Raw genomic sequence first — 24,380 nt, 5'->3', positions numbered from 1 at the left:
GTTTGTGTTTAGAGTATTATGTATATGGTATTATGGGGGTTAGTTGCCAAATCGCAAGACAATACTTGTGATCAGTGAGGACCGCTAGCTTGCTTTCTCCAAAACAAGATCTCTCTTTAGGCACTGTTCCATTTGAACCCTTCCTTGGTTCAGGATTGTATTATAAAAGTACCCATTAGCCTTACTGAGTGCTGCTTACCAAAAAACCATCTAACACTGTTAAACAGTGCTGAAGCAAAAGTGAACTGGCCCAAACAACAGGCAGGGGGAAGCACAGGTGTGGTGGGGAGTCTGCTAGGTGAGGATGGGATAGTGGAAAAGCAGGTAAGGTAATACTGAGCTGGTTCAGGAGAGGGATTGGTTCAGGAGAGGCATTTCTTGAGGTAGCTCTTGAAGGAAAAGGAAACTGGCTTGATAGAGGCTCTTCTTAAGAGAGCAAGCTACATTAGGCAGGAAGATGGGAGAGAGAGATGGATGGAGTTGGAGCCGACTATAAAGAAGCATGAGGGGCATGAGAGCTAGAGGAGGGGCACAGCTGAGAGAAAGAGAGCGCTAACTTTGTAAAAGGATTTGCTAAAAGAAATACCCTCTCTCCTCCACAGAGGCGGCTTCATCCCTCTGTCAAGCAACAGCAACTGCAAAGTTTTACATTTATTATGATGCTTTTGATTATTCCAAATGTCTCACACATATTCTCTCAGTAATCTTTGCATCAATGCAGAAAGCAGGTAGATACAATTCCCGCACTATAGGTAAAGGACTGGCTGAGAGGCCAACTGAAAAGTTAATGACTGAAGAGAGATTTCAGTCAGGGATTTTCCAGGACCCTCACTCTCTCAGCCGCTACATTTGTGCACTAGATTGCTTTTTAACCATCTGGTCCTGCCCTAAAGGCGAGGAAATTCTCCCACCCCCACCCCCATTTCTTCCCGACACATGAGAAACACTTGCAGCTAAAAGTGGAACACTGGGCAGAATGGACTGAAGTGAATGGAAACAACAGAAAATCCTGATGTGAGGATGCATTACTGACAGCAGGTTTAATTGCACCTTAATGAAACCTCCAGTCCAGTCTGAATTGTGCAGACACACACGTGGACAGGACTACAGCCTATTCCATGGCAACAGCACAGAACTACTTCCTTGCCTGGCTTGATTTCTCCAGCTACTGAAATTCACTAGGATTGCCACACTGGAGTAGATAAGAAGTTCTCTGGCTCAGCCAGGAGCTCAGGTTGGTGTGGGGGAGATTTTGCCTGGCTCCGTGTGGTCCCATTCATTACTCAAGCTGCCAACTCACTAAAAAAATGTAACCCTTCACTTGCACACACTATCCCCTTTTGGTCTGCTTTTATGATGCCCCATCATTCACTTCACACACCACAGAATTGTTGGTTGTTGTTTTAAATTTATTAGAAAAAAAGGAATATACAAAGGCTTCCAGAAAGAGAGGCACTTGATCAGACCCTTTCTCTTGACAGATCCTGCACCTGCTTCTGCTCCAATGTTCCCATTGCAGCTGGGACTCAAAAGGATTTACGACCTCAGTCTAAAAAACAAGCTTGACAAAACTAGAAGAGTTTCTTGTGTAGATAAAGCAAGATAATCCCAACGAGAAGGGAATAATCTGCTGCCCCCTACAGGCTGGTCACGGTCTTAAGCTTTCGTTCATGAAAGAAACGGTGGGGAGGGCGCTTGCTGGAAGTTTCCTTCTTGGCAAAGTAGCTCAGCAAGGACTGGGCATTTTTCTGGGCTGCGTCGTCTTCAGTGTCATCCCTGTAGAGAGGAAGGTAAAAGATAGGGGGAAATGAGGGATCTGGGTACAGCATTGTTCCTCAGCTGGCAAGCTATGCTCGACTTCTACTCCTCCTTGAGAGTTGCGCCCACTTATCTTGGATTCAGACTTCTTCCACCAGCTACAACCACTGACCTTCGCTGCCTTCCAAGAGCTGAGATAGAAAACAGGTGCCCTGGCAGGCAGCCCTTCTTTCCTCAACAGAGACAGTACCGGATTCCTGCCCCATCTATCCAGGGGAAGGTTAACTGGCTGCCCCTCAAGCTCCTCCTGCGGCATTTGGCATGACTGCCAAGGTCAGCCTGAGATGGGAGGCAGCGGAGAAGCTGCCAACTCCCTGGACTCAAGCGGAGGAGCTGCTCCCTGGATTGAGCTGGGTTACAGAAAGCTGCGGATACCAGGGAAGGCAGTCAAAAGCATCTTTGGGCATCAGCAATTTAGCAACTCTGTGCAGTACTCTGCACGGCCCACATAAGCACAGAGCAAGGCACAGGAGTTAGCAAAGCAAGCCAGCCACAAAAGGGGGGACTCTCCTTGCTCACAGCTGATAAATGAATTTAAGGGAAAGGGTCCCACAAACATCCAGCAGGCCCATTCAGCTCCAACAGTTGCCCTTCCCGGGGCCACTATTTAAAAAGCATCCTGGACTGCCAATCCACTGTCTTCCTATATAATATTTGTGTAGGGAAGTCATCATGCTGCATCGTATGTGCAAAAGCATCAGAAGGAATATCTCACATGCCCTTATCTGCAGCAGCAGCAGCTGCTTCCTCCTATGCTCCACAGTTTCCTCAATCTCCCTTCTGAAGGTACATCTACCAGTCCAAGATCCATCCAACAGTTCTTCCGTCCCCACTTACCAGCAAACGGGCACAGCTTTGCTCTCCAAGATGACCTGAGCTGTACTCCAGCTGAACCGTACAAACTGTGGGTAGCCAAAGACAGGGTCCAGATTTTGGGTGAGCCACTCTTTAGTCTTGGGATCTGGGCCGGGGAAGGGGTAGAGAGATTAGAGGATGGATGGCCAAGCATCCTGACATATTAGTGCTCAGTGTTATCCTTACTTCAAAGACTGAGCTGTAGCTTGGAGAACAGTGGGTGGGAAACATGATGCAATAGGGGTTTGCAAACCTCCAAAGTACTGTCTTCACCCACTCTGCTGCTTTCTCAGTGCGTAATATCTTAGAGGTCATTTTACACATATACACACACACAGAGAAACCACCCTTTCATTTCAACATAATGCAAGGACATGGCATTCTGTCCTAGAGATCAACCCAAGGACAAGAGCCAAGAAGGTCCTACTCATCCAAAAGAGGGGAGATGGGAGGTATAGACTCTATACTATAGAGGATCTAGGACAGCTAATGGCATCTAGTGAGGGCCGGGAAAAGCCCACATTGTTGCCAAGTAAACTAAATGTGTAATTCAAATATGAGAGTGGGGAAGAACATTCACAAATAATAAATGTGGGTCTTAGTCACTGCCAAAGTAATGACTTGGCTTATTTATTCATGTGAATGAAGCACTGCACTCTTTGTGTGCCTCCAAAGAAATGCAAGAGCCAAAGGTCCATCTTGCCTACCCTTTTGTTTCCCACATTAAGGCAACAACCCTCTTCCAGTGTTATCCTCAGCAGCTGACATACTGCCTTACAACCTGGAGTCTGCCTATTTCCATTGTATGTGATAATAGTTAAGACAGCATCAAGGTGCGACACCTTATTCAGAAAAACAGCACCATCCATGTGCAAGAAATAATGGAAGGCGGCTTGGGGGCACCCCCAAGTACAAACAATATCGGGGGGGGGGAAGAAACCTAACTGGGGGTGAGGGGAACCAGAAACAGATCCGTGAGAACTGAAAATGATCAATGGACACAAAATGCTGACTGTTGTGGGAGGAGGGGGACAGAAAACCAGGGAGGAAAAAGGGCAAATGGGAGTATCCTGCCAAAGGGCCTGGCAGGCTGGTACCCTTGACATTTTGTTGCAGGTCCCTCTGATTTTGACTACCCTCTCATCCATGTGTTCATCTTCTTTTAAATCCACCTAAGCTAGAGGCCACCACATCTTGTGGTGGCAAATTCATGTGGCTGGTTCCGTGCCCAAGCTGAGGAGAAATACTGGGATTACCGTTAGGATAGCCAGAGCCATAATCCAAGTCCACATCTTCCAGATCCTCCAAGAACTTCCAGTTCTTTACCACCCGGTCCCTCGCCACCTACGGAAAATGTGAGATAACCAACATCGAAATTGCCTTCCTGCATCATTCCCATCTATGTCCTGATCCATCTAGCCTAGTAAGAAGAGGAGTTTGGATTTGATATCCCACTTTATCACTACCCGAAGGAGTCTCAAAGCGGCTAACATTCTCCTTTCCCTTCCTCCCCCACAACAAACACTCTGTGAGGTGAGTGGGGCTGAGAGACTTCAAAGAAGTGTGACTGGTCCAAGGTCACCCAGCAACTGCATGTGGAGGAGCGGAGACGCGAACCTGGTTCCCTAGATTAAGAGTCTACCACTCTTAACCACTACACCACACTGGTGTCTAATAGTAGCCAGCCCCTGTCCTAATGAATTATGGCAATAGTCACTCCCTATTGTTTGGCCCCAGCATCCAGTATTCTGTTCCAGCACATGAAAGCTTATTTAGCTGTCTCACGGTGGAAGCGGTTAGAGCTTCACAGTTTAATCGTACATCTCTCCAGATACCAGAGAGCATAGTGAGCCAGGAAACAAAGAGATCCTATGTATCGCATTCACCTTGGCACAGATGCTGGCTGCACTGACAACAGGGAAGAGGGAGTCTGCTTTTGGTTTCACTGTAACCTCCAGGTCTGGGAAGTGCTGCTTGAGTTTTTCCTGGTACTTCTCTGCTGGTCCCACAGTATCCACAAAGACCTGAAGGAGGGAGGAACCACAAAGCACTGAAGAGGTGGGATTTCTTGCCACTTCCTACAGGTGTGGGATGCTGAGCTGCTGGCTCACCTTTGCAACCTGCACTCCAGAGTCCAGCGCCCTCTGGATTAATCCAATGGCCGTATCATGCGAAAGCGCGTTCAGGTTGTACTTAGCTCTGCAAGGGAAAGGAAGCTATGTTGTTCACTCACAAACAAAACCTTGGCTCTGAGGCCCAAACGTCAGGAAAGGGCTGGTTGGAAAAGGTGTTGCGGAGACCGCACCCTGGACCAGCTTATGTCACTACCAGCCAGAACAGAAAGATATCTCCCCCAGTACATTACCAATAGAACAGCTGCCCTGTCCACACAGCAAATAGGAGCTCAAATCTCACATAGTGTTAAAAGTGCAGTGGGCTGTTTTGTGCCACAGCCAGTTAACACAGCAAACAAAGTCACAGCAGTAAGCTTGGTTCTCAAGGATGAGCTGGCATGAAGGATGAAAGCAGCTCGGGGGGGGGGGGGGAGACACGGCCTCCCTTCTCTGAAAGAGGTCTGTCCAACTTTTCTGATAAACTCCAAGGTGAGAGGCCCCCCTTCCCCTTGCTCTGTCCTCTTTAGCCTGCAGCCACTACACAACACACCCAGTGTCAGCAGCACTTTTTCATTTGTCAGGTTGAAGTGATTTTATTGAAAACTGTGATTTTTATGCCATGTCAGTCTCTGTTACGATTTTATTGCCGCAGTTGTGTTTGGCTATTGTGTCTTTAATGATAGTTGGCCACCTTTGGAAACACGTATGCATTAGAAAAGCAGGGTATTAATCTTTATAACAAGTACACAAATAAACAAAACACAACAATTCCAGGCAGAGAAGCGATCTTGGGAGAAAAACCGCCACCGGTTCAAAGCTGTGGTTCTAGTGCAGGGGTGGAGAACCTGCAGCTTTCCAGGCGTGGCTAAACTACAAATCCCACCACCCCTGCTGAGACTGATGGAAGCTGGAGCCCAGCAACATCTGGGGGGGGGGAGAGGTTCCCCAACCCTGTTGTTGCAGCGGCTTCTTCATCTAATATTGTCCCCAATCTGCTTACCGTCTCTGCATGCTGGTGGAGATGAAATTGGGTGAGAGGATGTGCAGGACCCACCCAACAAAATCCTTTGCTGCACCCAGTTTCTCAAAGAGCTGTTCCCGCTGGGCCTCTGTCAGAGTCTTGGAATCTGTGAAGGGAAAGCAAGCAGGGAGGGGAGGACACAAACTCAAAAAAAGACATGACTTAGGATGAATACAAACTGAGCAGTGCTTTGGCAGCTGTTAGGGGAAACGCTCCAAGAGGCACTGCATTGCCCCCTTTAGTCCAGATTCCTGCCACACCAGCATTACATCACAGTTCCAGTTAGGCACGCTTTTCTTTTCTTTTTTACCTGCTACCTTCAGGGACTCTAGGTCTCCCTGCCGATCCACAGGACAGTAACAGATTCCATAAACCATGGGACCTGGAAGGAAAGCAAAAGCCAATGCAAGCTACTCTTTCAAGATTCAGAGCTCCATCTACAGATGCAATACTGCAGGTGTTTTTATAACAACATTGTCATGTGAAAAATGCTCTGAACTAGCAACATTAAGTATAGTTGTAATTACAGCCCCAGGACAAAATTGGTCCTGCAATAAGGTATCCTCCACAAAAGACTCCCCTCCAGCCACCATCACAGGACATTATTCTATTTGAAGGGTGGGGAAGTTCTGCTCGACAGCAGGGGTGGGGGGGGGGAGTAAAAAGCAGTTGTGGGACTGAACAAACCTACTGCCACAGAACTGGAACAAGGTTATTTGCAAATCAGGACTGGATTAATTGTCAATTCTACAAGAGAGTCATTGTGGTGTAGTGTCTGACTAGGGCCTGGAATAGAGATGTGAAGGCCCAGAAAAAAACAGGGTTTTTTCCGGGTTTATTCCTGAAGCCTTTTTTGTTTTCTTCCAAAAAATTGAAAAAGTAAAAAATAGATTATGTAATTTTAAAATGATGAATAAAATATTTTAAGATAAGGGATTCAAATATTTTATAAATCATTTCTAAAAAATATGTTTGGTATCAGATTATTCTAATTTCTGTGAGGACAAGCAAGTCCTAGGTTACAAACTGAACTCTCCAATGCAAGAACAAGATACATTTCTTCCTTTAGGAGGTGCTGTTGTCACCAGAAAAGAAAAAGGTTTTAGTTTTGTTTTTGCATGCATGTGGTATGTATTGGTTCTGTTCCTCTTCACTAGGCCTCAAAGCACTGGAAGAAAATATAGAGCAACAAAAAGGGCCTGAAAGTATATACTTAATTACAGCTCAGAAAATGATTCTAATTAAATTTCATGCCCATTCATTGAAACTTAGTCCCACTTCCTTCTGCAGTTCTCTTTATGAGAATGTTTTTTTAAAAAAATACTGTGGATAAGAAATATGAATAATTGTCACATCTGGATTTTTAAAAATTGTTTTGTGGAGGTTTTTTTTGCTCCACATAAACTAGTAAACAGTTCAGGAGATTGTTGCTCCATTTGTTACAAATACAAATAAATATTATTTTAAAAGTAAATTCTGTTTGTAATTATTGTTTGGATACAGTATAATTTTAATATGCTAGTTGTGATAATTTTATGCCCATTAAAATTGTCCATAGTTATATTTTATGTTTCTAAAGTAACAGAATGACTTTCAATCTGGAAAAGAAAAAAGAAGTGCTAATGTAGCATTTTTTCAATTTTCCTGAAAATTTACGTCCCCCCCCCCCAAAAAAAAACCCGGTTGTTTTTTTCCCAAGCTTCAAAATTTCTGGAAATTTTACATCTCTAGCCTGGAAGACCAAAGTTGAAATGCCCACTCAGTCACTATCTCTTAGCCTATCCTACCTCACAGGGTTGTTGTGAGGATAAATTGGGAAGAGGATCATGTACACCACTTTGAGCTCCTTAGAGGAAAGGTGGCATACAAATGAAATACTACTACTGTACTACAAAAATGCTCTATATCCTCACAATTTTATCCTCATAATCACCCCTCCTGGCGTTATTAAGGTAGGTTTTAGCTACCAGTATTGAGCTTGGCAGATAGCAATAGGAATCCTCTGGAGTCTAGGCCACCTGGCAAGTCCACACATCACCCCAAGGCACGCGAATAAAACGATCAGCCCGTGATTCGGCCGTCCCCTTCTGATGCTTTTAGGCAGTGCTTTTTTCTGGGGGGATGCAGGGGTACGCATACCCCCCTAAACATTTTGTGAATCTAAGTTTGACCTCATTGAGGGACAGTATTTCAATATGAGTAAGAAAATGAGAGCACCCCTAAACATTTTTTAAGAAAAAAAAGCACTGCTTTTAGAACTCGATTCCGAGCTGGAGCAAAAAGCACCCCAAGGATTCCTCGCTCCCGCCGGTATCACCCTCAGGCACGTACCCAGCACCGGACCCCGGCCTGCTTCATCGATGCCCAGGCTGCAAGGTTTGCTCCGGCAAGAGGCTGGCACCGCGGAGTCCAGCAAACAATTCACGGAGTTGTCCCGCTCATAAGCGCTCAGGTCCATTTTCGCGCGTCCCCGGCAAGCGCCATAAATACTCGGCACAGGAAACGAAAGGGAAAGGAAGCCCAGAGTGCGCGGCTTGCTGGGTATTGTAGTTCGCAAAACAGATCAGACTTGCTCACCAACTTCTCTAACAGCATCGTGGGGGATCCTATCTGGTTGTAAATCAGGACAGTAAAAGTAGCAGGGAGGAATAGTCAAGACTCCTGGTTTCTGTCCTATGTTTCGAAAGGGCTTCACTGCACTTTAGGCACAACATCTGTCCCTGTAGGATCATGTCTGATAAATGCATGGGACTGCTAAACAGAGCCAGGTATTACTATGCTCTGGCTAGCTAGCACCCAGCAGATGCTACAGTGTTCCCTGAGATCCTTATAGAACTTGGGATCTTCTTCATACTCTATATACTGTATGTTACACACTAACAGCATAAAGCTATGGGTGGATTGCATGTAACGCTGCCCTCACCCCCCCCCCCGGCAAAGCTCCTGCGCATTTAACATATGTGCAAAAGGCAGGCGATTCACCAGCTGGATGCCTACCTGTGTCTTGCAGCTGATAAACGGGAGTGTGTTTTCTTTTCCACGAGCAGTGTGTGTACGCAGCAACTGTGAATGAAGACCGCGAGTGGGCTTGCCATCTTTTACCTCTGGCAGGAGTCGGGACGTGACGGACAAATATCCAGCAAGGGGTGCTAAAAAGATTGACCTGTTGAACGTTTGCCTGCCGTGCAGTTGTTTAAAAACACAGGAGCAGGGAAAGAAAGCCAGCAAGCGTTCTTTGGTGGAGTTTTTCGCCGCATTACAATCAGAATCGCATTTTGGAGCGAAATGTCTTTGGTTCCCAATTCAATTCCCTCCTTCTGACTCCAAAGGGAGAAAAATGGGGGAGGGGTAGCCGGGGGAGAGGGGGACCCGCGCGCGCGCGCACATGGTACCATTGTGAGTTTAATCTGGATTACGCCGCCCCCTCCTGCACTTTTGCCCCGCCCTCTCCCAGCACGCTGCACATAAAACCCGGCATCCGCTGCGGCTGGTTCTGCTGGTGTCACGCCTCCTCCTCGCTTCGAGAAGCGCTCGGTTTAGCTTTGGGACGACAGCGCGCGGACCAGGAGGTAGGGAGGGAGCGAGAGGAAGGCGCCCCGCGGATATTTCTGGAGCTTTTGCAGCGCTTTTGCGTGGAGGCAAATGCGGGCGCGTTGCTCGGGGTTTGCAATTGGAGTCTGGCGAGGCCTGCTATGGGGTGGGGGGCTGCAGGGCTTTCTCTCCCCTCCAGCCTAGCCAGATTCGAAGGGGGGTCATTTTCTGGGGTCTATATTTGGAGGCGAAGGGCTTCTGGAAGGTTTCGAGTTTTGCAATCCGTGCATCTCCTCGTGTCTTCCAAAGGCGTAATATTGGGGAGGGGGGCACCTGCATTGGAATAAAGTGGGCTGGAAGCTGCGCTGCTCCTCGGTTCTCTTCTAGTCCTCTTTCCCCCAAAGTGGAGAGGAGGCGGTGTGAATGCTGCCCATTGTGTCCTCGGCAATCGAGTCATAGGGATCTCCTTTGTGTTCTGAGCGGTACAGGGAGGGGGCTGGAAGCAGTGCGGGTTGCCTTGCATTGTCACTGGAATTCAACTCCAGGGGTCGATCTTGGCTTCCTCTTAACTCTCCTCCTCCTTCTTCCCCCGGAAAGCGGTGAGGCTTTCCAGTCTCTTCTCAGCTTGCATAGCGCTCCTAGCCTTGCCCGGGGTCTACTCGAGTGAAAATTCGTGAAATGGAGCCAGTGACTAAGTGCTCTTGCTTTAAAAATTGGGTCATGGAAACTGCTTTTTGAACAGTCCTTTTGTATGGATAGAGGTGACGACAGTGCAATAAATTTAAGCTCTAATTCTTACTGGAGGGGGGAACTAGACGAATGGAGTAAGATCTTTGCGCTTTTGTTTCGAGTAGTGTATATAGCAGCGGGAAGATGTATTGTTTGCAGAACTTGCACAGAAGTAAATCCACAACGTAGTGCTTCTAGGATGTTCTCACCTGTGCCGAGGTAACAATGCCTCTAAATTTCAGTTAGTTACCATTTTAAGCTTTCATTATGTAAACAAAAGAATGTCCAGGTTAATAAAGTCCCTCCTAAAATGTATTGGGCTTTTTATTTGGTTCCTCAAAACGATAAGCTGTCCACATCATCAAATATATATGAAAATTGCAGTTAAAACACTGGAAGATGAGCAACAGACAATTTTAAAAATGGTTTTGTAAAGGTTTGGATTTAAAAAAAAGTTTTAAGCATGATTATGTAATAATAGATTGTTGGAGCATGCCTTACCTAAAGTATAATGAATGCCACCATTTTTGCCATTGTGGGGGTTGTTCTATAATCAAATATATGGTAATATAAGTCCCACATAACTTTTAGCCGCTTTCTTCAGTTTTTGCTTGAACTGTAATCTTCTCCTGTCACATGTCTTTCAGACATTCCATCATCCCAAGCTACTTTGGAAGTCAGCCTGGCGTAGGAAACTATCCCAACTGCCTGCACCAGTAGCAACAGATCCTTATTAAGCAAACAATGGCTTGGCATTATCCTTGTACACAACTCCACTCATTCTAAGCCAGAGACACTAATCGCCAAATTCAAGGCTGGGTACCCATACTGTAACATCTCATGCTTGGCCCAGGAAACTCTGATAAAGCCTTTTAGCTTCTGCCAAAAACTCTTGTCTTGCCACCACATGCTGGACCTCTGGAGTTGGAGTAAGACGAGACTGTAGCAGAGGTCACATTTCTAGGGCTCAAACTTGCCTGGGTAGTGTAACTTTTTTCATATGTGGTGTGGACATGTAAAAAAGTTAATATTGGAAAATGATTTATAATAAGTTGAAAATATTGTTTCAAACATTCCCAAAAAGACCAGAGGCGTTTCTGTCAGGATTAGTTCAGACTGAAAGTTCCTGGCTGTCAGAAAAAATGATTTATGTATGCAACAACGGCGGCTTGAGTTTTGTTAGCTCAAAGATGGAAAGTGTGGGAGGTCCCAAGTAAGGAGAATGGGCAACTTAAGTTGATAGAATTTGCAGAACTAGCAGGTTTAACATACAGAATAAGAAAGCAAGAAGAGCATCTATTTAAAGAGTAGAAAATATTTTACAGTGGTACCTCAGTTTAAGAACAGCCCTGTTTATGAACTATTCAGTTTATGAACTCCGCAAAACCAGAAGTAGTGTCCCGGTTTGTGAACTTTACCTCGGTCTAAGAATGGAAGTGGAATGGTGGAAGGGCACCGGCAGCAGGAGGCCTCATTAAGGAAAGCACGCCTTGGTTTAAGAACGGTTTCGGTTTAAGAATGGACCTCTGGAACGTATTAAGTTCGTAAACCGAGGTACCACTGTATTTGGAAAATAACTGTACAGCTGAAGACACTGGCAGCATTAAGATAAATTCAGCAGTGTGATTAATATTTTAATGATGTAAATTGGAGAACTGACTAAAATGGTTACAGTCAAATATGCAGGAATGATAGACAAGTAAAATGAATTTGGGTGGTGGAAGGAGAAGGAGGGAAGTCATTGGATATATGGTACTATGTAAAATGCTTATTTTGAGACGTATAACTTGAAAACTTAATAAAAACTATTCAAAACAAACTTGCCTGGTAGTGAAGGCAGAGGGCCTTCTCAGTAGTGGCTCCCACCCTGTGGAATGCCCTTCCATCAGATGTCAAGGAAATAAATATCTGACTTTTACGAGACATCTCAAGGGAGCCCTGTGTAGGGAAGTTTTTAATGTTTAATGTCTTACTGTGTTTTAAAATATTTTGTTGGGAGCCACCCAGAGTGGTTGGGACAACCCAGTCAGATGGGTGGCATATAAATAATAAAATTATTATTATTAAGGGCTTGGTGGATCACTAAAGTTGGCGCTGTCAGTATTGGGGTTGATGGAGGAAGGTATTTAGTTATTGATTTGGCTTGCCCAAGCAGGCTTGCTTGTTCCCTTCTGGTTCATTATAAGCGGTGTGCATCTCAAAGCCTTCACTGCAGTAACAACCCATGAGAGACCTTTCCTTTCTCCTCTGTCACATACCACCAGAACAATGGCAAATGTATGTACTAGTTCAAAATGCACTGTATTCTGCTGGCTTCACTCCAGAAACTAGCAAGCAGTGTATGTGATGTCAGGGGCAGCAGACCATCATCACATAGTTAATTCACTGTCGTTAACCATAGCCTGCTCATGTTTGCCAAAGCATATTGTAATAGGGCTATCTTCCTGAACGTGGAGCTTACTGGTTAGTGTCCCACCCAACAGCTACCGGCTCCTTATCAGGAAGGTATTACGTTGCCCAGTTTGTGTTTGGGACACACTTCTGGAAGGGAAGTATTTGTCAGCTAGAGCTGCCATAGGGCCCATCGGCTACCAAGTGGAACATGGTGGATGAGAGTCATGGGCTAACGTAGCAGATGCATCTCTTCCCCACCCCATATCTCCAGCAGCAGATAGCGCCATCTTTTCTGTGCTCGGCCAGGGCTAGGGAACTTGTGACTCTCTCCAGTGTCTCCCCATCATCCCCTGAGTATTGTTTCTGTTGGGTGAAGTTTATCTTTCTGAAGTCAGAATACCAATTGTGGCCTTTTTGAAGATTCAGCAGTTGGCTTATTAAATTGTGCAGAAGGAGTCAGTAACCAGGCAGGCTCTGGCAGGAACAATATGAAGATGGAATAGTAAGATGCAAACACCCCATCTCCTCTGCCATGCATTCAGCATAATAAAAGGGCACTTGTCTTCTGATGAATTTGAATTGTAAACTACTTTGGGAGCCAGTCTTGGCTTGCAAGTGGCATATAAGTATGTTCAGCTGCAGCTTCTATTGGTGGCAGAGGCGGCACCAAGAATATATTGAGCTGACCCAAATTAGTGCTAGGAGAATGAGCTATTTATCTGCTCCTGAAGCCTTTGCCATTTCTTTTTCTGCTAGAGCTCGTTTTAGATAGTTTTCCACAGCGGTGGCAGCTTGCTTCTACCTGAGCCAGAGAAAACTACTTAATTAAGTACTACTTAATTAATAGATTATTGCCTGTCCTTATCTGTCACCATTGTAGTTATGAATGGTAGAGACTTAATCTCCTGGTTATGTTGTCAAATTATCTGTTGCATTTGCTTCCAGATTTGGCCTTTCATAACCTAGTATTAAACTTCATGTTCATACATGCAGCTTCTTGAAAGGAACTCCGGTTTGATTCTATACATGCTGCATCTAAATCCCAGGGTTGTTTTTTTATGCCGAAAAGCAGCTGGAGCTTTGAAGTAGTTATGAAATATTGAGGCTTTGCTTATGCAAAAAGGGGCCAAACCCAAACTGGCAAGGTTTAACATGAAGGGGTGTAATCGGGCAAATTCTTTATAAAGAGAGCCTCTTATAGGATGGGGGTGGAGACAGGGCTGGCCCCACACAGGAGGCAAGGTGAAGCAGCCATTTTGGGTGGTGGAAGCCCCTGAGGGGGTGGCTCGGTGGGTGCCCCACTGGCCGAGAATCAGCTGATTTTCAGCAGGATTTTTGCCAGAACCTGCTGCTGCTTCATGCTGCCACCATGCAGCCTAGGGATGCTTTGGCGGCAGCGGCAGGGTGGGGAAGCACTTCCCACTTAGCCTCAAGCAGCACAATGGGATGCGCTGCCCCTGGTTGGAGAGGAGGAGGCACATCAGACCTCAGTCTACACCAAATCACCTAAAATGAGGTATATATTTTCCTACAACTGCAAGAGCCAAGCAACAAGAAGCAGTGTTCAAAAGTACTGTACACAGCGTACCACCACCTCGTGTCTTTATGTAATGGATTAGTGAAACTGCTTGTCGAGCTCCAAGGTGATAGTGCACATGGTAACTGAAATGCATTGAAGGTGGTAAAATTTCAATTTGCCAGAAAGTTGTCTGGGAGCACTTGCTCATGCCTAGCTAAAATGGAATGAGGCTAATAAAATATCCTGCTGAACCAAGAGGCCACTGACTCAAACCCCCTGCAGTCTTCCTCAAAGGAATGAGGGTGCAAGCCTCCATGATCTTGCATTCCTCAGGGATTGCCTTGAGTCACTCTCCACAGTTGTAATCCTTTACAGCTCACGTGACTGGGGCTCTGTATAGCACTGTGCAGAACTGGAAGAATGGTATTGTTTCCTCTGAAGTGCATCTTAATTGTTTGGGCACTACAAAAGTTGGGTTTGACGTTGGGGAAGTGTTGTAAGCAACAACAGAGCTGCCTTGTTTAAAATCCTTCAGAAGGCAAGAAAATGCCTGTCCTGGGATATGTACTCAGTAGCAGACCTCTTGGTTCAAAGAGGCTCAATTTGGTTGCCTACCTAAGCCTTTACACTGTTTTATATTTCAGAAAGAAATGGCTTCCGGTAAAGCTCATATTGGTAAGCCAGTTCCAGACTTCCAGGCCACAGCAGTGGTGGATGGAGCTATTAAGGAAATAAAGTTGTCGGACTACAAAGGTAAGAGATAGTACCACTTTCAGTTGTTTTAAACAACATTTTCAGTGAGTCTTAATGTCGTAAGGTTCCTTGAGCTCATGAATATGCAGGACATAAATACCCCAATTAAAGTTTCCCAGACCCACCTTGATAGGAGAGGCTGGGTATGGATCACTTAATAACTGTTTTCCTGCTATGCAGCAGTGGAATACATAAGCGACAAGAAAGAGGATCTTGCATTCTCCGTCTGTTTATCAAGAGGTAATCACAGCCCCCAGGCACTGAATCAGATTGCTTTGGGGATCATGGTGTGTAGTGCAAATACTATATTTTGTTAGCAGGTGCAGATAATGGACCATGGGTTTGCCATATCCCAAAGGAAGGGTGAAGGTTATTGTGGTCAAGGCATGGCATATGTTTTGAGTACATTGTGCTGATGCCTACAGGTGTTGTCTCCTTCCCTAAACTTCAGATAGTGGCCAGGCAAGGTTTCTGGCTCAAAGTATTCTGCTGCTTATGGGCTTTCCCCCTCTCTACACAGGCAAATATGTGGTTCTTTTCTTCTACCCCCTGGATTTCACCTTCGTCTGTCCCACAGAGATCATAGCTTTCAGTGATCGAGTTGAGGAGTTCCGCAAGATCAACTGTGAGGTTATTGCTGCCTCTGTTGACTCTCAGTTCACCCATTTGGCCTGGTGAGTCTCCTGGTGTTCAAGATCTAGCACAAGGTCTCTGTCCATGCTAGTAAGCAAGTACTGTGAAGGCTTATGGTTGTGTTGTTGTTTCTTAAGGCCGGCTTAGCTGTAGGAAACTGAGTGACAGGAATAACAGCACATCCCTATTTTGTGTGTTGCTTGGGAAGAGGGTTAGAATTGACACATCATTAAGAATGTTCTAGGGATATGACACTGGGAGGGAGCCAAGTAGAAGTTAACTGACAGAAGGGTGTGGAGGTTCCCCACCAGCCTTATCTAGCCAGACCTGGCTGCTGTTAGTTTTATCAGCCACTTCAGTAGACTAACTGCAGTTGTGTTCAGAATTGATTTGAGCTCCTAAATGGGTGTAAAGAACATTTCACTCTTCTGTGGGTTAGAGAATCCGACTATATCTAATTGGAGAATATCTCCAGTTTGCCTTCAGAATTAGGTTTCTGGTGAGGAAGAAGATGCTTGCCCAGTTTTTAGACCCAGCTTTGGTCTGGGAGCCCCATGTCAAGTTTGGAACAAAAAGCTAGGGGCAAACTATGCCATGTGAAATACTTGGTTCAACTATTTCTAAATAGTAAATGGCTAGAGTAGTAGTTTGCAGATGTTCAAGATGGAAGGGTGAGAGATATGAGGCCCTCCAGTTGTTGGACTCCCAACTCCCATCAGCCGTTGCCCAACATAGCCAATGATTAGGGTTGAGGTGGGCATTGGTTCACAGGTTCTCTACCTCTGCTCTAAATGATATTGCAGATGTTAATGGCCATTTCCCTGCAGGATCAATACAGCAAGAAAGGAAGGGGGCTTGGGATCTGCAAATATTCCACTTGTGGCAGACATCAACCACAATATTTGCAAGGACTATGGAGTGCTCAAGGAGGAGGATGGCATTGCATACAGGTATGGAGATCATGAGGTCTAACCTTAATTCAAGATGACAGTTCAAAGGGCCTGTGGCTGGTGACATCTTGGCCAATGCCAGTCCTCTTGCGTTCACTAGCAATGCCTCAACATGGCTGACTCAAGTACCACTTAGCTCCTCTCTCCAGTGCTGGAACACAGGGGTAGCTAACCTGGGAGTCTCCAGCTGTTACTGAACAAGAGCTGCCATCAGCGTGGCCAATGGCCAAGAATGATGGAAGCTGCAAAATTCAGCATTTGGAGAACAACACTTTAGTCCCACCTGCTCTTAAGTCCTGTGACCTGTTGAAGAGGTTAGTCGTCCCTGATGCTGCTGGACTGGTCAATCCTTTGTTCATCAGCTTGGTCCTACCCATCAAGTCCATGTAATCCAAATGGTAATAACCTGGCTGGAATATTAAAAAAGCTATTAACACTAGCTAGGTCCTAGAACCCTGGTCCTTGGATGTATGGACTTGGACTTCAGAGAATTAGTAGCTGTAGCTGGAACTTAATTAAGTCTGTCTCTGCTTTTGCCCCAACCTTTTAGGTGATCTCTCAGTAAGGTTTCTGCATAGGCATAGATTCAGAATTCCCCCACTCTTAACTTTGAGCCTAGTACTGCTGATGAAGGCAGTAAAAGCGCCATGTAGATTCCAGAAGGTTCCAATACTGGGTAGAATTCCCCTTGTCTGCTCTTGTCCTGTCTCTCTACTAAGGCTGCATACACACCATACCTTTTAAAGCGCCTTCTCCAAAGAACCCTGGCAAATGTAGCTTGCCCCTCATCGAACTACAGTTCCTTGTACCATTAAACTATAGTTCCCAGAATTCTTTGGGGGGAAGGCATATGCTTTAAATGCATCTTAGGCTTCATATATATTGTAAATGGTTCCCATTCTCTTTTAAAGTCTTTGTTGTCCTTTTCATGTAGTTTATCTGTTAGTTTTGCCAGTTCTGCATATTCCATAAGTTTCCCTTGCCATTGTTCTTTCAGTGGTATTTCTTCCGTCTTCCAAGCTTGTGCTAATATAATTCTTGCCGCTGTTGTTGCGTACATAAAGAATTTAATAAAAACTTTTTTTTAAAAAAAAATGGGAGTATGAGGGAAGTCCACAGGAGGGGGTAGGAAAATATGGAAAACTGTAAGAGAAATATTGTTAGAGGATGTATATATGGAAAAACCAATAAAAATATTTTTAAAAATAAATGCATCTTAGGCTGTGTATACACCATACAAGCTTGAATCCTCTCATATATATGTGTGTGTTTGTGTGCATGTGCTCTTAATTGCCCTTCTTCCCCCCTCCTCACAACTACCCAGAGGCCTGTTCATAATTGATGACAAAGGCATCCTGCGTCAGATCACAGTGAATGACCTACCTGTGGGGCGTTCTGTGGATGAGACACTTCGCCTGGTACAGGCTTTCCAGTTCACAGACCAGCATGGTGAAGGTAAGGGGTGGGGATTGGGATAATACAGCTAACACAGAAGGGTGATTTCAGTATTGCTTTAGCCATTGTGGCTGTTACCTCTTCATGGGGCAGGTAAGGGCCTATCTCTGCCCATGGACAGTGCATAACAGCTTCCAAAACACCTTTGTAGCAAATGGTCTCATATATGAAGTTGGAATGATGTACTGCTAGCAACATTTCTTAGAGCCTTCCATAGCGCAGTTCATGCCATATCCTGTCTTGACCACAATCTTCAGCATCACAGAAGTGTGGCGTAGTACGAAGTAGACCCAAGACAACCTTATGCAACTCTTTAATAACGCAAGAGCCCTGCTGGTTCAGTCCATTCGCCCTTCTAATCCGGCATCCTGTTCCCACAGTGGCCAACCAGATGCGCATGGGAAGCCTGCAAGCATTCTCTTCACTTGTGAGTCCCAGAAAGTGGTACTTGGAGATATGCTGCCTCCACCATAGCCATTGTAGCTATTAGCCAGTGACAGCTGTCCTCCTGAACATATGCCAACACACTAGTCTCCTGTTATGGACCATGAAACCCCAAAAGGCGCATACTGGGATGGGAGAGGCATTTTGCCCCTCTCCGGTGCTTTTTCTTTTTTTAAAAAAAGAAAAAAGGTGTGGGTATTCACTATGTTGTTACAGTAAGTGCCACACTTAACATTTGGAAGAAAATGTGCTGGTACTGCATATCCTTGAGTATCCCCGGGGGGGGGGGGAAGCACTGCTCTAATCTAGATTGTGCTTGTTGATGGAGTAAGTTCTGACTTCTTAATATGCGATGTCTCCAAAGCTTCCTTCTACTGCTTCTGGGGGTATCTTGTTGCCCTAAGCTTGCTCCATGTGGACCTGTGTGCTTTGAGTGCTGTTAGACATATTCTAACCCCACACTTCTGTACATTTTGCTACAGTGTGCCCAGCTGGCTGGCAACCTGGCGGTGACACCATCAAGCCCACAGTGAAGGACAGCAAGGCCTTCTTCGCCAAGCAGCAGTAGAGGTGTCTTGCTGAACAAATCTGGTCTAATGTGAAGGGATTATTCATACTGAATCTTTCCCGTTGAGATCTCTAGAAGAAACTCTTTGGGGAGAGCTGGGCTACAAAAGCCTCTCCCATGAGTAGTAGTTCATAGAAGTAGCTTGAATGTAATTTTTTTGAGTAGGGCATCTTTATGTTCATGCTTCAATAAAAGTGGAGATTAAAAGAAGCTTGGTGGTGATTTCTGGTGCTGCTGAAGGCAATTCGGAACGAGCAAATGACAAGGAGGATCAAAAATGGAGAACGTGAGCCTGGACTTGCACCTTAGTTGCAAAGAGGAGAGTTCTTTCCTCCCTTTGGAAGGATACACTTTTACTAAATGGGTTTGCATTGGGGTTTGATTACTATGCCCACCCTTCAGTTTTATATGCAAAATAAGAACCCCCAAGTCCCTGTAGAGGTAACGTTCCACAGACACCTTGAAGTTAAGAGATGTAGACATGGTGTTATAAATGGCTTGTCCAAGAAATCAGGAAAGCAAGCATGCAGTTCTAGTATGTCCATGCTGTCATAAGAGCCTGAGATAAAGCACTTTTCAAACTTATTTTCTTGGCTGGGACCTTTTCCCCAAGACAAGGTGAGATTTGTTACAGCTGTCGCATGGGTGGTTTATAACAATGACTGCTGCCATCTGAAGTAGGAAGGGGTGGGTGCTCAGAATCCTGGCTGACAGTGGACTTTATTGCTTTCGAGGAAATTAACAAGTTCAGTCAACTGGATTCTAACAGTCCTGTAAATACAATAATAATAATAATTTATTATTTATACCCCGCTCATCTGGCTGGGTCTCCCCGGCCACTCTGGGCGGCTTCCAACAAATATTAAAATACAATACAAAGTCACAGATTAAAAACTTCCCTAAACAGGGCTGCCATCGGGTATTTTCTAAATGACAGGTAATTGTTTATCTCTCTGACCCCTGATGGGAGGGTGTTCCACAGGGCGGGTGCCATTACCGAGGCGGCCCTCTGTCTGGTTCCCTGTAGCTTTGCTTCTCGCAGTGAGGGAACAGCCAGAAGGCCCTCGGTGCTGGATCTCAGTGGCCAGGCTGAACGGTGGGGGTGGAGACGCTCCTTCAGGTATACAGGATCAAGGCCTTTTAGGGCTTTAAAGGTCAGCACCAACACTTTGAATTGTGCTCGGAAACATACTGTGAGCCAATGCAGATCTCTCAGGACCGGTGTTATGTGGTCCCGGCAGCCACTCCCAGTCACCAGTCTAGCTGCCGCATTCTGGATTAATTGCAGTTTCCAGGTCACCTTCAAGGGTAGCCCCATGTAGAGCACATTGCAATACTCCAAGCGGGTGATACAACAAAAGTTTACTTTTGTGCAATAGTGTTCCTGCCTCTCCTGCCCTCTGCAGTCCCATAAAAATCTGTTCCTTTGGTTGTAGGACTCTTTGAATAATCCTGTATGTTATTTTTTTGGTAGCAGAAATCAGCCTTGCCTATGAACAGAGGAACAAAGTAATTATCTTAAGGTTCTGAGGATGACATTCAAAGTGAGAAGCATTAGCTTGCTGTAGGCTTTCCGTAGCTGGAATGAAAAAAGCAGGGAGTATCAAAGGCGTGGTGTGAGCTGGAATTATGTAGGCTTTAGATAGCTAGAAACAGAATCTCCTAGGTATTAGCTGAGACCTTTTGCAAGGAACGCAGTGGCCTTCCTAAGAAGCTGAACAAACCTCTGGCATAACAAAATAGCTTCAAGTAGCTACCTGGATCGGCACTTGGTTCCTGAATCATTACCCAGATTCAAGATTATGGATTTACTCTGATGACACGTTAAATGGATAAAATCTTGCTGCAGAAGAAAAAGGACTGATTATAATCAGTATCATTATCTTCCTGTATTGTAGCAATATTGAGGCCTCCACACTGCTAATTTTGTGCCTAGTCCTAAAGCACAAAATGCAATGGTGCATGAGTGACACTAGTCTCAAGAAATACTATTCATTCACATATTTACAGCTGAATTTAGATTGAGGGCGTCCCAATCTTACAGCATAGTCATCTCAGGTGGGGCTTGTTCCCCACAGCAGTGCAGCACTGGAGTCCAAGGCATCTCCAGCAGTTGCCCGCCAGCTAGCCAAAATGGTTCTGCTTCTTTCTCATTCCAAGCCACCTCCAAAGGCCACAAACTTCCTGTGCCATCACACTCAGTTACCCTGGTAGCCTTCCTCACAATGGATGTCATTTAGGTGAATAGGTAGAGGAATTAAAACAGACCTGGCTGTTGGGTGCAATGGACACTGCTAGTTCTCAATCACTCTGAGATCTTAATTTCTCTTAAAGCCCATAATGGGAAGTTTTATCGCCAAACAATTTTGCAACAGAAGATGTTGCAAAGGTGTTTGTCGAAAATGTTTACACGCTGCTTTGGAATAGTGATGGTTGTTGGGTTAACTAAACCAGATGGTTGCTCCAGACTGCCTGTTCATAATTTTCCATCTATTGTCCTCCAAATGTTGCTACCCCCCCCCCATCCCACATCAAGCCTAACTACCAGTAATTCTGGCTGGGGTAATGGTATTGGGAGTCCAACAACATTTAAACAGCCCCAAGTTTCTTATCCCTCATATAAGATGCTGCCTGCACTTTAAGGGTTATATGGAAATTGTCGTTCTTGTATCAGAGGCATAGCTCTCTGTGTAGGCACTGGTAAGTGTTAGATTTCAGATGACGGTTTCCAGGCTTAATTCATAGGACAGCGTTTGTTTCTAATACTGAACTGCCATACATCTGCCAGTAGAGGATGCTGTAACTTCATGGAACGCTCTGATTCCAAACATGCGAGTGCCCAAGGCTTGAATACAACATTGGAAGGCATGGCATCTGACTGCTGAACCATATTCCACCATCGTTATCCAATTCTATGTTTTCTGCTAGACTTCATATGAAAAGGGGCCTCTAAACAGTGCTTTGTAATCTGTCTTCCCATGTCGTGAGTATTAAGCACAGAAAGCAATCTCATAATACCACAGAAAGGGCTCTTTTGCACGGCAAGGTATAATTTATACCTTATAAGTATACCTCCGACTTCTGTCCAACTTCCTGCTACTCTTAACTAGGTGGGTATGCTGTTTGCTGTTGAACTAGTGCTCTCCACTTTGTAATATTGAAACTGGCACCAAGAATAACTTAATCTTCATGCTGTTGAAGCTGTTTCACCCTTGGCAGAGCATAAACCACGGGAATATTCATGTTTTAAATGCCTGTTTTGAGATTAGGGTAGAAAAGATGCATCAGATACATGACGATACAACCATTTGATGTGCTAAAATGTATTTGTTACCCAGCCCTGATGTAATTTTGGGACCTTGGGTTAGGAAAAATGTCACTTAGAGCATGACTGTAGCATAATCTGGACAGGAGTGTGTGAAATGGAGGAGTGCACATCAGGAGAAATGATGAGCTACAATCCTCTGTGCAAACATGGTCTCTCTGTGGATTTTCTCCCCTCGAATGTGATGATGGTAGAACACAGAAATATGAATATCAGACCCACAATATGGGGGACTCTTGCTGGCTGCTATATTTCTTAACCCTGCAACTCTTCCTTACCGTGAGTACTTTCCAAAGTGTTGGGTGCCTTCCATCTAGTCTCAACTATACTTCCAACTTACCTGTGCTCCAGTTTATCACACAAGATGGCACCTCTTGGTGATATAATAGGTCAGAATGTTGAGGTCCATCTAGATCAGTATTATCTAAAATCAAAGAATCATAATATTGTAGAGTTGGAAGGAACTCCAAGTATAATCTAGTCCAGTGCACTAGTAATGGCTCTCTAAGGGGAGGGGAGGGGGGACCCCTTTTCACCCATCCCTCAAGGGTAATCTTCCAGAGCCTGCATACCAGTGGTGACGAGCATGGCTAGATACAAAAGTGGGCAATGGATGCTACTCTGTACAGTGGGTTATATTCCAGCCACACAAAAATGAGAGGTTTCTACACACACCTCTCTCCATTATTCTTCCAGTAAAGCAGGAGCAATTAATAATCATTTTATTATTTATACCCCGCCCATATGACTGGGTTTTCCCAGCCACTCTGGGTGGCTTACAGAATATATAAAATATAATAAAGGATCAAACATAAAGAAACTTGTTAATTATCAGTTGAAGGACACATTCAAGCCAGGGAAAAACACTTGGGAAGAGGGTCAGGGGCCAAACAGAATAGCCTGGAGGGCTGCATTGGGTCCCCCAACTTGAGTGGCTTCTTTGCTGCTCTAGGATTTCTGGAGTCCTTCTCAGCCTTAACTGAAGATGCCAGGGGTTAAGCTAGGGATTTTCAGAATGCAAAGCAGATGTGCTAAAACTGAGCCCATCCCTAAAATACTTGCATAGTCAGCATTGACAGTGGTACCTCGGGTTACATATGCTTCAGGTTACATACTCCGCTAACCCAGAAATAACTTTGCTTCAGGATAACAGAAATTGTGCCCTGGCGGCGCAGCAGCGGCGGGAGGTCCCATTAGCTAAAGTGGTGCTTCAGGTTAAGAACAGTTTCAGGTTAAGAACGGACCTCCAGAACGAATTAAGTCTTAAGATTTAGTGTCAGGAGTATAACGTATTCCTGGACACCGCAGAGTTAGACGCAGACTTTTCTGGAAGCTTCTGGCTGTTGTGTAATTAACTGGACAACACAACGCAGGAACTCAGCAACTCACTGGATAACTATATACAGCATTTATTGAAGCAACTAGTATCCATAAGTTACTATTTACAGACTTTACAAAATAAAAGAAACAAAACATAAAATCTTTCCTCTCTGTCTCTCTCTCTCTCTACACTGACCACTTTCTCCACACCAACACCTGCACCACACACTAACCACAACAAGCTCACACAGAGCTCAGTCTTTAGGAACTCATTGACCAATCACAGGTCGTTGCTAAGGGTCTGAGAGAGAGCAGATCTGGGCTTTCTACCAACTACTAATTGCTTGGAGATAGACAGATGAATTTCTGCATGTAGGCAACTCTGAAATCTCTAACATTAAGTACATAACCAGAGGTACCACTGTAAGAGGTATTGACTTGCTGTACTTGTGGGTTTTACTCTGTGCGGATATGGTTACCTGGTTTTGATCCACGAAGGAGAACAAACTGGTAGACTCTTGGGTGCGGAAGAATGAATATGACTGCAGTGGTGTGGTTATGGTGTTGGACCTACCTAGGAGTGAGGAGAGAGTTCAACTCCCAACTCAGTCATACTGTCGGAGGCAGTTGCTGGCAGTTGCAGATGGGGAGAGTACTATTGCACTCAGGTCCTGCTTTCAGGCATCTGGTTGGCCTATGTGAGAAAAAGATGCTGGATTAGGTGGGCCAATGGCTGGATCCAGCAGGTGGTTCTTATGTTTATGATGTTTGCTGGGTGGCCAGCCAGCCTCTCAGTCTAACCTAGCTCACATGGTGGCTATAAGATTTAAATGAAGACCTGGAGACTTGTGTATATCACCTTAAGCAACTTGCAGGAAAGGTGGGATATAAATAAATCTGACAGAGGCAGATCACTATGAAGGATGTTGCCATAGTGAAGGCAAAAGTAGG

The 24,380-nt window shown here is 45.1% G+C and overlaps 2 protein-coding genes across 2 annotated transcripts; one reads left to right on the top strand and one right to left on the bottom strand.

Annotated features, from left to right (window-relative positions):
- Positions 1 to 1,398: 1,398 nt before the first annotated feature.
- Positions 1,399 to 8,288, bottom strand: RNASEH2A (ribonuclease H2 subunit A). Its single transcript, XM_033139791.1, has 8 exons — positions 8,140 to 8,288; positions 6,119 to 6,190; positions 5,788 to 5,914; positions 4,785 to 4,872; positions 4,560 to 4,697; positions 3,930 to 4,017; positions 2,656 to 2,779; positions 1,399 to 1,776 (listed from the first exon to the last, which is right to left on the bottom strand). Exons 1-8 carry the CDS (start codon positions 8,264 to 8,266, stop codon positions 1,638 to 1,640), a joined length of 903 nt encoding a protein of 300 aa, XP_032995682.1. The 5' UTR covers positions 8,267 to 8,288; the 3' UTR covers positions 1,399 to 1,637.
- A 963-nt stretch (positions 8,289 to 9,251) lies between these two features.
- PRDX2 (peroxiredoxin 2) lies at positions 9,252 to 18,950 on the top strand. The gene is made up of 6 exons (XM_033139790.1): positions 9,252 to 9,377; positions 14,626 to 14,734; positions 15,255 to 15,408; positions 16,195 to 16,317; positions 17,642 to 17,772; positions 18,699 to 18,950. Exons 2-6 carry the CDS (start codon positions 14,632 to 14,634, stop codon positions 18,782 to 18,784), a joined length of 597 nt encoding a protein of 198 aa, XP_032995681.1. The 5' UTR covers positions 9,252 to 9,377; positions 14,626 to 14,631; the 3' UTR covers positions 18,785 to 18,950.
- The last annotated feature ends 5,430 nt before the right edge of the window (positions 18,951 to 24,380 follow it).

Source organism: Lacerta agilis, chromosome 2, assembly GCF_009819535.1.
Source record: "Lacerta agilis isolate rLacAgi1 chromosome 2, rLacAgi1.pri, whole genome shotgun sequence".
NCBI classification, from domain to species: Eukaryota; Metazoa; Chordata; class Lepidosauria; order Squamata; family Lacertidae; genus Lacerta; species Lacerta agilis.
This window is presented reverse-complemented; position numbering and strand designations above follow the sequence as displayed.

Excerpts from the sequence above, each read along its gene's own strand:
- RNASEH2A (XM_033139791.1), bottom strand. The coding sequence starts at position 8,266 with ATGGACCTGAGCGCTTATGAGCGGGACAACTCCGTGAATTGTTTGCTG. Across the intron at positions 5,915-6,118 it reads AGAGTCCCTGAAGGTAGCAG|ATTCCAAGACTCTGACAGAG; the intron begins GTAAAAAAGAAA and ends TTCCCTTCACAG. Across the intron at positions 1,777-2,655 it reads AAAGCTGTGCCCGTTTGCTG|GGATGACACTGAAGACGACG; the intron begins GTAAGTGGGGAC and ends TCCTCTCTACAG.
- PRDX2 (XM_033139790.1), top strand. The coding sequence starts at position 14,632 with ATGGCTTCCGGTAAAGCTCATATTGGTAAGCCAGTTCCAGACTTCCAG. Across the intron at positions 15,409-16,194 it reads CAGTTCACCCATTTGGCCTG|GATCAATACAGCAAGAAAGG; the intron begins GTGAGTCTCCTG and ends ATTTCCCTGCAG. Across the intron at positions 17,773-18,698 it reads CACAGACCAGCATGGTGAAG|TGTGCCCAGCTGGCTGGCAA; the intron begins GTAAGGGGTGGG and ends ATTTTGCTACAG.